This window comes from Larimichthys crocea, chromosome XIII, assembly GCF_000972845.2.
Source record: "Larimichthys crocea isolate SSNF chromosome XIII, L_crocea_2.0, whole genome shotgun sequence".
Taxonomy (NCBI): domain Eukaryota; kingdom Metazoa; phylum Chordata; class Actinopteri; family Sciaenidae; genus Larimichthys; species Larimichthys crocea.
In genome coordinates this window covers 12,191,346-12,204,396 of record NC_040023.1, presented here as the reverse complement: position 1 = coordinate 12,204,396, position 13,051 = coordinate 12,191,346, and the positions used below count along the sequence as shown (strand labels likewise).

General features: G+C 41.1%; 1 protein-coding gene across 1 annotated transcript in view; it reads right to left on the bottom strand.

The window, feature by feature from the left end:
- Window positions 1-3,373: 3,373 nt before the first annotated feature.
- Window positions 3,374-13,051, bottom strand: part of LOC109140329 (HLA class I histocompatibility antigen, B-53 alpha chain) — a 19,163-nt gene continuing 9,485 nt past the window's right edge. Inside the window, exon 9 of the mRNA XM_027287045.1 lies at window positions 3,374-3,439. Within this exon, the coding sequence (XP_027142846.1) occupies window positions 3,374-3,439 (66 nt within the window). The remainder of the gene's footprint in view (window positions 3,440-13,051) is intronic.

Sequence of the window (13,051 nt, the reverse complement as noted above, 5' to 3'; positions counted from 1 at the left end):
AGTGACTTAATCAAATTAAATATGAGAAATAATATTTTTATATATATTCAGAGACTCATGGCCGAGGCCCCTGGAGGAGACTCATTCTTCCAAATAATACTAATAATAATAAAATAATAATAATAATAAATAAAATATACATTCATGGCAAAGCAGCTCTAGTGGTTCGTATTCTGCATTTTCTTTGATCAAAATTCAGGTTTATCATTTAACAAACTAGAATGGATCTCAGACAGCTTGGTTATGCATCTTTATAGGAAGAAAATAAAATGTGTGGATCAACTTAAAGATGAATCTGGATTCAAATTAGCTTTTAACAATTAAAAATATATATAAAACGTTAAAATAGAAATAAAGAACTCATTAACTCATAAAATGAACCACTAACAAAGCACACATACCTTAAAATTAACATATAGTGTACACAACCCTTATTATTTTTCTATTCTGTTATAAAAAATTGGGATTATCAGGATTTAGATGTTTTTAACTCATATAATGTGTGTTTCTGTTTTTGCATGTCTCGTGCACTTCAAGAATAAAATTATAATCAACACAGTGACCTGAACGACTCACAAGAGGGGGGTTGAGACAACGACCCACAGGTTCCTAACCCCACAGTACCTAACGACCTTAACTAAACTTTGATACTTTGAATCCAGTCCTTTTTATTAAGGGTTGTTCCTTAAAAATTCTCATAACATTTCTAGTATATATTTGATTTTATTGTTTTTATTTCATTCATCTACTTGTGTATCGTGAGCTGTAACGAGTGAAGTCTGTTTTTGTCTTAATAACATCTAATTCTGAGTCATATAAAAATAAAACCTCTGTTTAATCATCTAGCACACCGCCACAGTCTTGCATATTATATTTAGTGCTGTGAAGGAAAACGCTTTCACTTCAGCTTAATTTAAACACTGTCGTGAAGACTGGATCCACCGGAAGGAAAGCTTTGATCGGGATCGAGCTGGCTTCATTTCCCTTCAGCTCTCTGCTGAGTCTTTGTGTTTTCCCTGACTGCATTTCATCCTCAGTTTACAACTCATATGAACGGAGAACAGCCTCCGCCGCGGAGTCCTTCTCTGAGTTTTGCGTTTGGACCTGGAGATAACAAACAGTCACTTTCATACGGAGCCAGCGGAGACTGGGGAATATTCAGGAGAAAAACTCAAAGTTCTGAAGTAAAAATGGAAATTTACGTAGACGACTCATCAAAGTTACGTTACAATACTAGGTACTTTAGGCCAGAATCACCATATAAGTGAAACAATGTTTATTGGCTTGATGAATGGGGCACATTGATTCAGTACCACCTGTTTTGTGTCCACCAGCTGTGAGTTCAATCCTGTAGAGACGAACACATCCAGAAAGTTACAGATCAGGTTTAAAGTAACTGTTTTGTTCTTTGAGCCGTGCAGCTGCTCTGGAAAACACCCAAAACAGTTTCTCAGGTTCAACATTTGATCAGTTGTCTTTGTGTTATTTTAATTAATATGAAGTTACAATGTTCAGTTGATTTTGTTTCAGTTTACATTTTACACTTAAGGCAAGATATCGTAGCAGTAACCTGTTACCAATTACCTGTAGATGCAGAAATGTTTTTATTATTAAAAAAAATAGAATAAGTTAAACAACCAAACTGTTGTTTTGCACGTGAGTGAAACTGCTCAAGGACATCTGTGAAAAAACGATCTAAACTGATTCATAACGTCATCACGTCTGGACTTACTCGGCCTGTCAGAGTTCCTCCCAGGTGGTTTTAGTCTTAGTTCTCCCTCCCATGATGTTTGTGTTGCAGGTCCAACTCATCCAGACCTCCATGGACTGCACACTGAGGCCAGAGCTGAGCAGTGGATCACAGGAGAAACATGATGGAACCAAATGACTTTCTGAGCCAAGGTCGTAACAATATGAACATTAAACAGTAACATCGTCGGTAAACAATGCGTTTTTTAATGTCTATTCAAATCTCTACACTTCACAGTACTCACCTGAAATCTGGAATAACACAACCCCCTAGAGTTCATTCAATACCCAAAAGTCGATACTGGTCTGGCTAACGAACTAGCGGCACCAATCCATGTGACTGAAGTACCGAAGGCAATTGGACAGCTACAAAATGGCAATCCTGCATTCTCTAACCTAATCTCCCCACATTAGTCAATGATTTAATGAATCATTCCAAGTGGTAGATTACCCTCAGCCCTATCGAAAGCTAATATTTTCTCTCACTTAAAAAAGAAGGACCCCTTGCAGCAACTACAGGCCTATCTCGTGTTTGACCGTGGACCAAAAGATCCTCACCAAGGTCGTCGCCACACGGCTGCAACAAGCCTGCCTACCCTGATTTTCACAGACCAGACTACTCAACATATTGGCTCCCCCAACCCTGTCATCCCAAGTAATATTTCCTTGGATGCTGAGAAGGCGTTCCAGAGGGTTGAGTAGGTTGTGAGAAATCACTGGAATCAAGGTCAATGGTCAGGAGTTCAGAAAGTGTTCAGAGCCTCTGATGTCTTATGCTGTATATTTATTGACGCTTGGCAAAGGAGAATTAAGAGACACTCTCAAAGTTCATCAGAAGTGTCTGAGTCGGTCTCACATTCTGCCCAACTCATCCGGGGTGGATCGACTTTAAACCCAATATAACAGAACAAATACTACACGCCCAGAATTAGTCACAGACAGGGGCGGACTTGGACAAAAATCGGCACTGGCATTTTGGACCAGACCAGCCCACAACCAGCCAACCCTGGAGACACAGATGTCTGTTTACGCAGATTGGACCGTCAACAACAAGCTCATAGTCTATGAAGGCAGCAACAGGTCTCGTGACCCTGGACACCACAGTGTGAGATAGACTGGCACCCACTGTTCCAACCAAAGCCAAACAAACTAATACTGTGCTGAGGACCTCAAGGCCCACACGGACCTCAAGGCCCACACGGGACCTTGTGTGACCTCAGGATAGAAAACTCCAGAACACTAACCCCAGGGAAATAAAGCACTTACCATTGAGAGGCACTCCCACATCACTTGGATTGTCTGTGAACAAAGACAAAGTTAACACACACAGAACAAACTGTTTTTATCTGTTTGATGTTTGTCTATGTGGACAGTCACAGTGTCATGCAGCTCGGTTATTTATGGAACCTATCACAGTCAATTCAAACTGTAACACAGCCTCAGAGACCAACAGAGGCCAGGTCACAGTTTGATGATGTTGTCTCCTGATGCCTCGGCATCCTGCTCTGCCTCAACTCTCTGTGATTATGGACTTCCTGATGGACAGTATCTTTACTTGTTGCCAGTTGTAGTGCTGAGCTCGGACCAACGGGGGACAGACGACAACGTGTCACTCGGTACAACTTCAAATCATCAACAAAGAAAACTCACCAGATCTGCCAGAGGACCTGTTGAGAGAACGAGATGACCCGGAGAAGAGAAAGAAGCACCCATTTTGAAGCGACTGAAAGGTGTCAATGAGATCAGAAAATCACATGACATCTCTGTCTCTCTGCTCAGGGTGGCACCTACCATTTGCATTTCTTACCAGGACACACAGCACCACAGCCACGATCAGGAACAGGACCATAAGACACCCCAACAGCCTGCCAACCACCGGCCCACTTCCTCATGATGAATCTGTGTACTAAAACAGAAAAAGATTCATGTTAGTTTAATGTACAGTTCACTTAATGATTATCATTCTATTATAAAAGAAATTCAGATTTATAAAAACTTCTAGCTGTTGTACGATTTAACTCGTATGATCGTCCAGACCTGCAAGCAAAGGAGTTTAAAAGGTCTGAAGCAATGGTGGTAGGATGGCCATAAAAGGTGTGGTGTGGTGTGTGTGTGTGTGTGTGTGTGTGTGTGTGTGTGTGCAGATCATTTCAATGGTTTCAGAGACATCACTGACATGTGTTCTTACCCCATTCTTCTCAACATTTAACCCGGATGCACGGTGAATCACGTGACAGGTGTGATTTGGATTTGTCACTCTTCAAAATCTCCACGTAGTCTCTTCTCTGGTAGGTGTCATCTTCGTTTGGTCGAACGCCAAAGGTCTCCACACCACCTGTCTAGTTAGGGTAGGTCGCCCCGTTCATTACCAGCTGGATGTCTTTCGGGTAGAATCCTGAGACCAGGCCGTCAAGATGGAGTTGTCTGAACTCTGCTGTTCTTTGTGAACAGGTGCACTTCAGGTGGCTCTGGAAATCATGTAAAGTGACGTAAAGCAACACATACAATACTTTTCTTCATAAAACTACGTGCTTCATAATTAGGCCTGCAGGTTGACAATTACATTATTAGACTGTTAGTGACCAAAGTCAATACACACAATACTCTTTGTAACATTAGGGTTTCGATTATAATCTCAAATTAATTTGTAAGTTTTTATTTGATGAATGGCCTTCAGTCGTACTATGCTGTTCTCAGCTGCTCTTTCTCATACGTAATGAACTTGGTCAACCATTCTATGCACTCGTTCTCCAGGTAGCCTTTGGTGTATTCTTTAAGGACCCGACCTCGTCCCACTCCTCGTGTCTCTAACTGCTGCGTCAACTGGGGCGACCCAGACTGCATTGACTCGTCAAAGGACAGGAAGTCTTGTCCGTCGTAGTTGTACATGTCCTTGCCTTGGACAAATCTCAAAGATCCATCAGGATTCTCTTCGCCCTACATCCGTGCATCCACTGAGAGAATATGGACGTCTGCAACCAGAGGGTGACGACAGGACAGAGACATAATGAAACATGGACAAATGAAATGCTTTTGTTTGACTGAAGCGATCAGTAAAACACCAAAAACAGTCCTTTGGTCCTTCACATCTCATGGATCTTACCACACTCATCTGTCTCATTCGTTTCATCAGAATCTCCATGTTGACTTTGAACCACTGGTGCTTGCTCTGGCGGGACTGTGTGCCTTTTTTCCAGTAGTTCTCATCCATCCGAGTTTTCATCCAGTCCTCTTTGGGAACTTCTTCTGAACGTCGCTGTCATAGTAGTCGATCATCCTTTTACCAGCAGACCCATGGCTGTGAAGTCATGGATGCCGGCAGGTTGACTGGTTTGGAGAAGGCCTGTAGATGTAAGTGAGGGAATGTATCTCTGAGAGTCAGACAGGGAGAAAGACAGACAGATATTCATTAGACAGGACAATCCAATCGACACATATATGGAATAATTGTAGCTCTGTAAACGGGTGAGAGTGGCTTTGGGTGACGATAGTAGCGCTGGATGCAGTCTCGATTGTTGTGCTCTCACAATTTCAGCCCATTTTTATGACACGTTTACACGAGTGTATAAATATTCCGGATAACTGCACTGTGTTTTGAAAGGTTCAGCCATAGAGGTTGATTTACCAACAGCGTGTTACACAGTAGCCATCAACAGGCTGCAACTGACAGATACATTCCCGCTCCGGTGGCATTTGTCAGTTTAATTTCTATTTTACACATTTGAACGGTGAAAAGTGGGGAATTGGACGGGAAGTTTTCTAACATGAGTCTGGACGGTTATTTTTCAAAAGCCCCGGACAACATGCCCAGAAGCACGAAAAATTTGTCGAAAGAACTCCTGCTAATGTTGAAATGAAGAGGGGAGCCACGTGTCTCGTTGGGATGCCGAGGCGGATGCTAATTCCGGCTCTATGAGTATATATTGTTCAAGCCCTGGACAGAATAAACTGAAACCTTACTAAAGTAATCGACACCAAGATTTCCACTGTCCTGGAAGCCATTAAAGAACAGACCTCGCAGATAAGGGCGGTTGTCGCCCGAGTGGGCGAAGCAGAGAAACGGATTGGCTTGTTCGGAGCCGCAGCTACATCATCGGAGGCGAGGTTGGCGTATCTCGAGACAAGCAAGTGCACGACGTTGCGGGAGCACATTGCGATCTCGACAACCGAGGTCGCAGATGCAACATACGTAGGTTGGCTTACCTGACGCCCAGAAGCTCGGATCAGTGAATTCTTCAAAAGGTGATCCCTGAGTTCCTCCAAATGGATTCAAAGGCGGACGCCTGAAGCTGATCGGGCTCACGGTCCCTAGCACTTAAACCCGCACCGGTCAACGTCCCAGGCCGCTGATAGTTAAGTGTTTCATAACTTCACGTGAACAACAACTTGTGATGGAGGCAGCGTGGGCTCGGTCCCGCCAGTCTAACCAGGGGACCCCCACATAAGGAACCCAGAATCTCCTTCTTTAATGACTATTCAGTTGAAAGTGGTCTGGAGATGATAAGCTTTCGATGACATAAAGCGCAGCTGAGGAAAATGAACATGGACTAGCGTTGCTGTGCCCGGATACTCGAAGGGATGGTGAACGGGACTCAGAGGAGATTCGACACGCCGAAAGAAGCCGCTTCGCTTCTACATTCAATGGAGCAGAGGTGTGAGGACACTGCTCCCAGTAATGTGTCTGCAGTACGTGGCTTTATGTTGCCTGATTTAATTCATACACGTTAAGTGAGTAGTTCTGATTGCTCCGTATCGGGCATATATTGCGTATACGTTATATATTTGTGAACATGAACACGGGTAATTTTATCCACAAAAGTTATGGTCACTGTGAGCAACCTCGGTTTGTTTTATTCTATGAGGAGTGCCAGAAAGGGACAGGGCACAGCCTCATTGATTTATTATGACAGATCCGTTTACTTCTTCTTTTTTTAAAAAGAGGCGGAGAGAGCGATGTGGAAGAGGTTGTAAAAGGCCTGCGGGTCAAGTGGCAGGACAGCCCCCATGTATTTGGGCTTTGTTGTTTGTATGAATTAGCTCCGTTTCAGAGTTTTGTTTTGTCCCAGCGCATGGACTGTTTACTGTATTATGCTGTTTCAGTTCGGTGCTCAAGTGAGTTATGTGTCTATATAGAGGGTCGATCAAGCGGTATGGGCAAGTAATAAGCTACGCCTGTGTACATGGAAGTAAGAGGGGTCCATAGTCCTTTAAAGAAGGAAAATTCCCACTGTCTGAAAAGGAACACTTGATATTGCGCTTTTGCAAGAAACAAATCTGGATGAAGTAGAACACCGAAAACTACAGCAGGTGGGGATTGAACAGGTATTTTTCTCTTCATTTTACTTCAAGAAGTAGAGGAGTGGCAATTCCTGTGAGAAGATCTTCCTTTTTCAATAATAGACTATGTTAAAGACAATATGGAGGTATGTGATAGTCAAGGGCAACTACTAGGTACGGTTTTTTTTCCATACTGATATACTATTACCCCCCTCTGACCCGTCAGATTTTATAACTAAGGTATTCTTAGATTTTTCTGAGATCCCCCAGATATTTCCTAGTGGGTGGGGATTTTATTGTATACGGAATCCCCTTATTGACAGATTCCCCACAAAGCTTCACCTCTTCTCTCAAGCTAAGTCACCAATCTATATGGAAGAGATTAAGGATTTGTTGATGTATGGAGGGACCAATCTCCTTTGGGGTAAGGAATACACTTTTTTTTCTGCACCCCATAGGTGTCAACAAGGAAGATTACTTTTTTTTTTTTTTACATTCAGTTTTATCTTGTATAATAGGTAATATTGTCATCTCGACAGCAATGTGCGGGCTGGACCTCTCTCTTAAAGGTATAGAAACAGAGTAAAATACTGGAGACGGAAACAACTATTTAAAGGCATGCTTTCGTATTCCTATCTGGTAAACACTGAGTTTTTAGATATTTCTTTTTATTAACTCACAGTCGATGGATAAACCTGCCCTCCTATGTTAACTAGTAAGGAGTAGTATTTAGAGGGATTTTAGTTCATTTTCAGCAAGCAAGCGGCGGGCAGAAAATGAGGTAAAGCAAAATCTGTTAATGAATGAGCTTAAAGCCAAAGAAAGAGACCTATAGTTTGTTCTCCTACTCTGCGTTATTGCGAGAAATCGGCAGTCAGGTCAACCTTAGAATAACCTCTTAACCAAGATGAGGATCCAATTAAAATTTACTAGACAAAATTTTATGAACATGGTTATAACACTGGACAGAAAATATTGGCATACCAAAAAAAGATCAGAATCCAAGCCTATCGCAGCCTTTGTGATGCCAAATACTCGTATATATGACAATAAGTCTATAAATGAATCTTTAAAGACTTTTGTTATTGTAGGGACTGTATGCATCTGAACAACCGCAGGACCGCACTGGGATTTGATGGAGGATATTCTTTGTATATCTTAATTGCCTACTATTTCACAAACAGGCGGACCAATTCTGCAATGCACCCCATTTCCAGAAGTCGATGATAGTGAATGCTATAAAACCTTACAGAACGGAAAAGCCCCGGGTTCTGATGGGTGTTAGTAGTGAATTTTATAAAAAAATTGTGGATTTGATTATGTAGACCCATTACTTGATATGTTGAAACCACTCCCCAACCAGCAAAAATATTTGTCCTCATTCTGAAAAAGGGGAAGTGCAAGAGTCTTGTTCTTCATATAGCCGATTAAAGCTCTCTTAATGTAGACGCGAAGATACTGTTAAAAATCCTAGCGTACTCAACGTGAAGGGGCCTTCTGCCTTAAAATATTAAAAGAAGATCAAACAGGTTTATAAAAAGGTTCGTAACTCCTGTAATATGTCAGGTTGCCTTCTCATGTAATTCAAGCTTTCAGCAAGGAGAGACATTGATGGGCGGTTGCTCGGGGGGTCTCTCAGCTGCCTGTGAAAGCGTTTGCCGAGTAGATGGGCTTATTTTTTTATGCTTTTTAAATACATTTGGTCTCGTGATGAATTTCTTAGGTGGGTCCAATTTTGTATGATAATCCTCAGGCGGCTTATTTTGAATAATGGGCTGAGATCGGACGGTGTTTCCAATGCTCAGAGGAACGAGGCAAGGCTGCCCTTGTTCCCCATCTTGTTTGCATTGCCATCGGAACCATTGGCGGAAGCCATAAGGGTGGCACCGTGATATACGGGTCTATCTAGTGGATTTATGGGCACAAGATTGTCTGTATTGCAGATGCTGTGTTGATATTGATTTCCCAATCCAGAGGTGTCAATTCGCTCTGCTCTAACATTATTGACGTATATTAATAAATTCTCGGGGATGAATAAAATTTATTGACCAAGTCTGAAGCTATGCCACTTGGAGTCTAATTGATACGAGTGCTTACCTTCCTTTCCTTTAGTGGTCTCCTGCAGGATTTGTATACCTGAGTATATGCAAAACCCCTAATTTAAGCAAATGTAGAAGGCAAACTTTGTTCCCCTGTGAGTTTGAGAGAGTGCGCAGGATTTGGAGCGATGGAATTTCTGCTGTCTTCCTGGCGTAGACGCATATCCATTGGTTTGAAAATAAATATATTGCCGCGGCTTTGTTGTACTGTTTCAAATAAGAAATTCCGATCCTATATTTTAAAAATAGGTGATGAACGAGACTTGCATGCTGGCTAGTTCCTATCCTATGGAGCCAAGACCAAAACTTAGATGGCCACCTTGCAGCTTCAGGTTCTGTGGGGGTTTAGACTTACCAAATGTCAGAACATATCAGTTTGTACTCCACATGAGTATATTTGATCTGGGATGTAATGCCTCAACTCTATTTGGTTGGGATCTGAAAGACTTCCCTTCCAAAATATCCACTAGGGGTTGTCTGTTCTTATGAATCAAAAGATCATCAGACTGAATTAGTATAATCGGTTACACTTAATACACGTAAGGCCTGGCGTGTAATGTCGACTGAGGGAAAGTAAAGGTTCACATTATTTTCACCCCTCGTGAATAATCCAGATGTCAGCCTGGGATGTTTGTGATAGTGGTTTTCAAACGTGGGGGGATAACGGTGTGTCCATAGACTGAGGGACTTAACTCTCGGAAATGTGGTCTTTCATTTGAAACAGTTTGTACCCTCGTTCTGTACCCTCGCCTCTCACAAAGCGAGGTGCAACTCTAAACTCTTCTCTGTGGTCGTGAAACAGTCAGTAACAACAGACTGAAACAGTCAGTAACAACAAACTGAAACAGTCAGTAACAACAGACTGAAACAGTCAGTAACAACAGACTGAAACAGTCAGTAACAACACATCACACTGCATGCTAAGGCGTTAGCCGCCGAGCTAACGCACCTTTGTCCAGCTCCATGAGCGCGGAGTTCGCGTCCAGCTCCTGTTCGCCATAACAAGCCTCGGACAGGAAGGAGCGAGCGGTGGAAAGCGACATTCCTGCTCAGTTTGATTTATTTCACACATGAAACACACTGACAGCAGACACGAGCTGTTAGCATCGGTACGAGCGGAGGATTCAAGACGCGCCACACCGGAAGATAAAGAACACCACGTCCGGTTTACAGTCTCGGTTTTCACAATAAAAGCTCCTTGACGATTCATTCATTACTATTTTCTTTCCATTTAATTTAAAGCAGTTACAAAATATATGAGTACTTGAGTAACAATTTGAGGTACTTGTACTTTACCTGAGTAATTCCATTTTATGCTACATTACATGACAAATAGATTGATAGATAGATAGATGGTAATAGTACTGATGATTTAATGGTGGTGTTATTGTCAATAACAGCATATAATAATAATAAAAATACTACTACTACTACTAATAATAATAATAATAATAATAATAATAATAATAATAATAATAATAATATACATTTCATGGCAAAGCAGCTCTAGTGATTCGTATTCTGCATTTTCTTTGATCAAAATTCAGGTTTATCATTTAACAAACATAAGAATGGATCTCAGACAGCTTGGTTATGCATCTTTATAGGAGACAAATAAAATGTGTGGATCAACTTAAAGATGAATCTGGATTCAAATTAGCTTTACAAATAAAAAAATATATATAAAACGTTAAAAATAGAAATAAGAACTCATTAACTCATTAAAATGAACCACTAACACAGCACACATACATTAAAATTAACATATAGTGTACACAACCCTTATTATTTTTCTATTTCTGTTATAAAAAATTAGGATTATACAGGGTTCAGATGTTTTAACTCATATAATGTGTGTTTCCTGTTTTTGCATGTCTCGTGCACTTCCCTTATTATATTAGATAATTATTACAGTTAGAGCTCCTCAGGGAGCCTTTTCTCTGTAACCCCTCTGTGTTGCACTGTTAAACGCTCCTTCTTGTACAAGAATAATAAATTCAACTTAAACTTTGATACTTTGAATCCAGTCCTTTTTATTTAAGGGTTGTTCCTTAAAAATTCTCATAACAATTTCTAGTATATATTTGATTTTTATTGTTTTATTTTCATTCATCTACTTGTGTATCGTGAGCTGTAACGAGTGAAGTCTGTTTTTGTCTTAATAACATCTTAAATTCTGAGTCATATAAAAATAAAACATCTTGTTTAATCATACTAGCACACTCAGCCACAGTCTTTGCATGTTTATATTTAGTGCTGTGAAGGAAACAGCTTTCACTTCAGCTTAATTTAAACACTTGTGAAGGACTGGATCCACCTGAAGGAAAGCTTTGATCGGGATCGAGCTGGCTTCATTTCCCTTCAGCTCTCTGCTGAGTCTTTGTGTTTTCCCTGACTGCATTTCATCCTCAGTTTATCAACTCTATATGAACGGAGAACAGCCTCTCCGCTGAGTCCTTATTCTGAGTTTTGCGTTTTGGACCTGGAAGATAACAAACAGTCACTTTCATACGGATCCAGCTGAGACTGGGGTAATATTCAGAGAGAAAAACTCAAAGTTCTGAGATTAAAAATGGAAATTTACTTAAAAAATAAAAACCTGAATATTCTAAAAGCTAGACGACCTCATCAAAGTATACGTTACAATACTAGGTACTTTAGGCCAGAATCACCATATAAATGAAACTAATGTTTATTGGCTTGATGAATGGGGCACATTGATTCAGTACTCACCTGTTTTGTGTCCACCAGCTGTGAGTTCAATCCTGTAGAGACGAACACAATCCCAGAAAGTTACAGATCAGGTTTAAAGTAACTGTTTGTTCTTTGAGCCGTGCAGCTGCTCTGGAAACACCCAAAACAGTTTCTCAGGTTCAACATTTGATCAGTTGTCTTTGTGTTATTTTCAATTAAATATGAAGTTACAATGTTCAGTTGATTTTGTTTCAGTTTACATTTTACACTTAAGGCAAGATGATCGTAGCAGTAACCTGTTACCAATTACCTGTAGATGCAGAAATGTTTAATTTATTAAAAATAAATAGAATAATGTTAAACAACCAAACTGTTGTTTTGCACTGAGGTGAAACTGCTCAAGGACATCTGTGAAAAAACGATCTAAACTGATTCATAACGTTCATCACGTCTGGACTTACTCGGCCTGTCTGCAGTTCCTCCCAGGTGGTTTTAGTCTTAGTTCTCCCTCCCATGATGTTTTGTGCTGCAGGTCCAACTCATCCAGAGCCTCCATGGACTGCAGCACTGAGGCCAGAGCTGAGCAGTGGATCACAGAGAGAACCATGATGGAACCAAATGACTTTCTGAGCCAAGGTCGTAACAATATGAACATTAAAACAGTAACATCGTCGGTAAACAATGCGTTTTTTAATGTCTATTCAAATCTCTACACTTCACAGTACTCACCTGAAATCTGGAATAAACACAACCCCCTAGAGTTCATTCAATACCCCAAAGTCGATACTGGTCTGGCTAACGAACTAGGCGCACCAATCTCATTGACTGAAGTACCGAAGGCAATTGGACAGCTACAAAATGGCAATCCCCTGCATTCTCTAACCTAATCTCCCCACATTTAGTCAATGATTATAATGAATCATTCGCTAAGTGGTAGATTACCCTCAGCCCTATCGGAAGCTAATATTTCTCTCTCACTTAAAAAGGATAAGGACCCCCTTGCAGCAACTACAGGCCTATCTCGCGTTTGAACGTGGACCAAAAGATCCTCACCAAGGTCGTCGCCACACGGCTGCAACAAGCCTGCCTACCCTGATTTTCACAGACCAGACTACTCAACATTATTGGCTCCCCCAACCCTGTCATTCCCAAGGTAATAATTTCCTTGGATGCTGAGAAGGCGTTCCAGAGGGTTGAGTAGGTTGTGGAGAAATCACTGAAGTCAAAGGTCA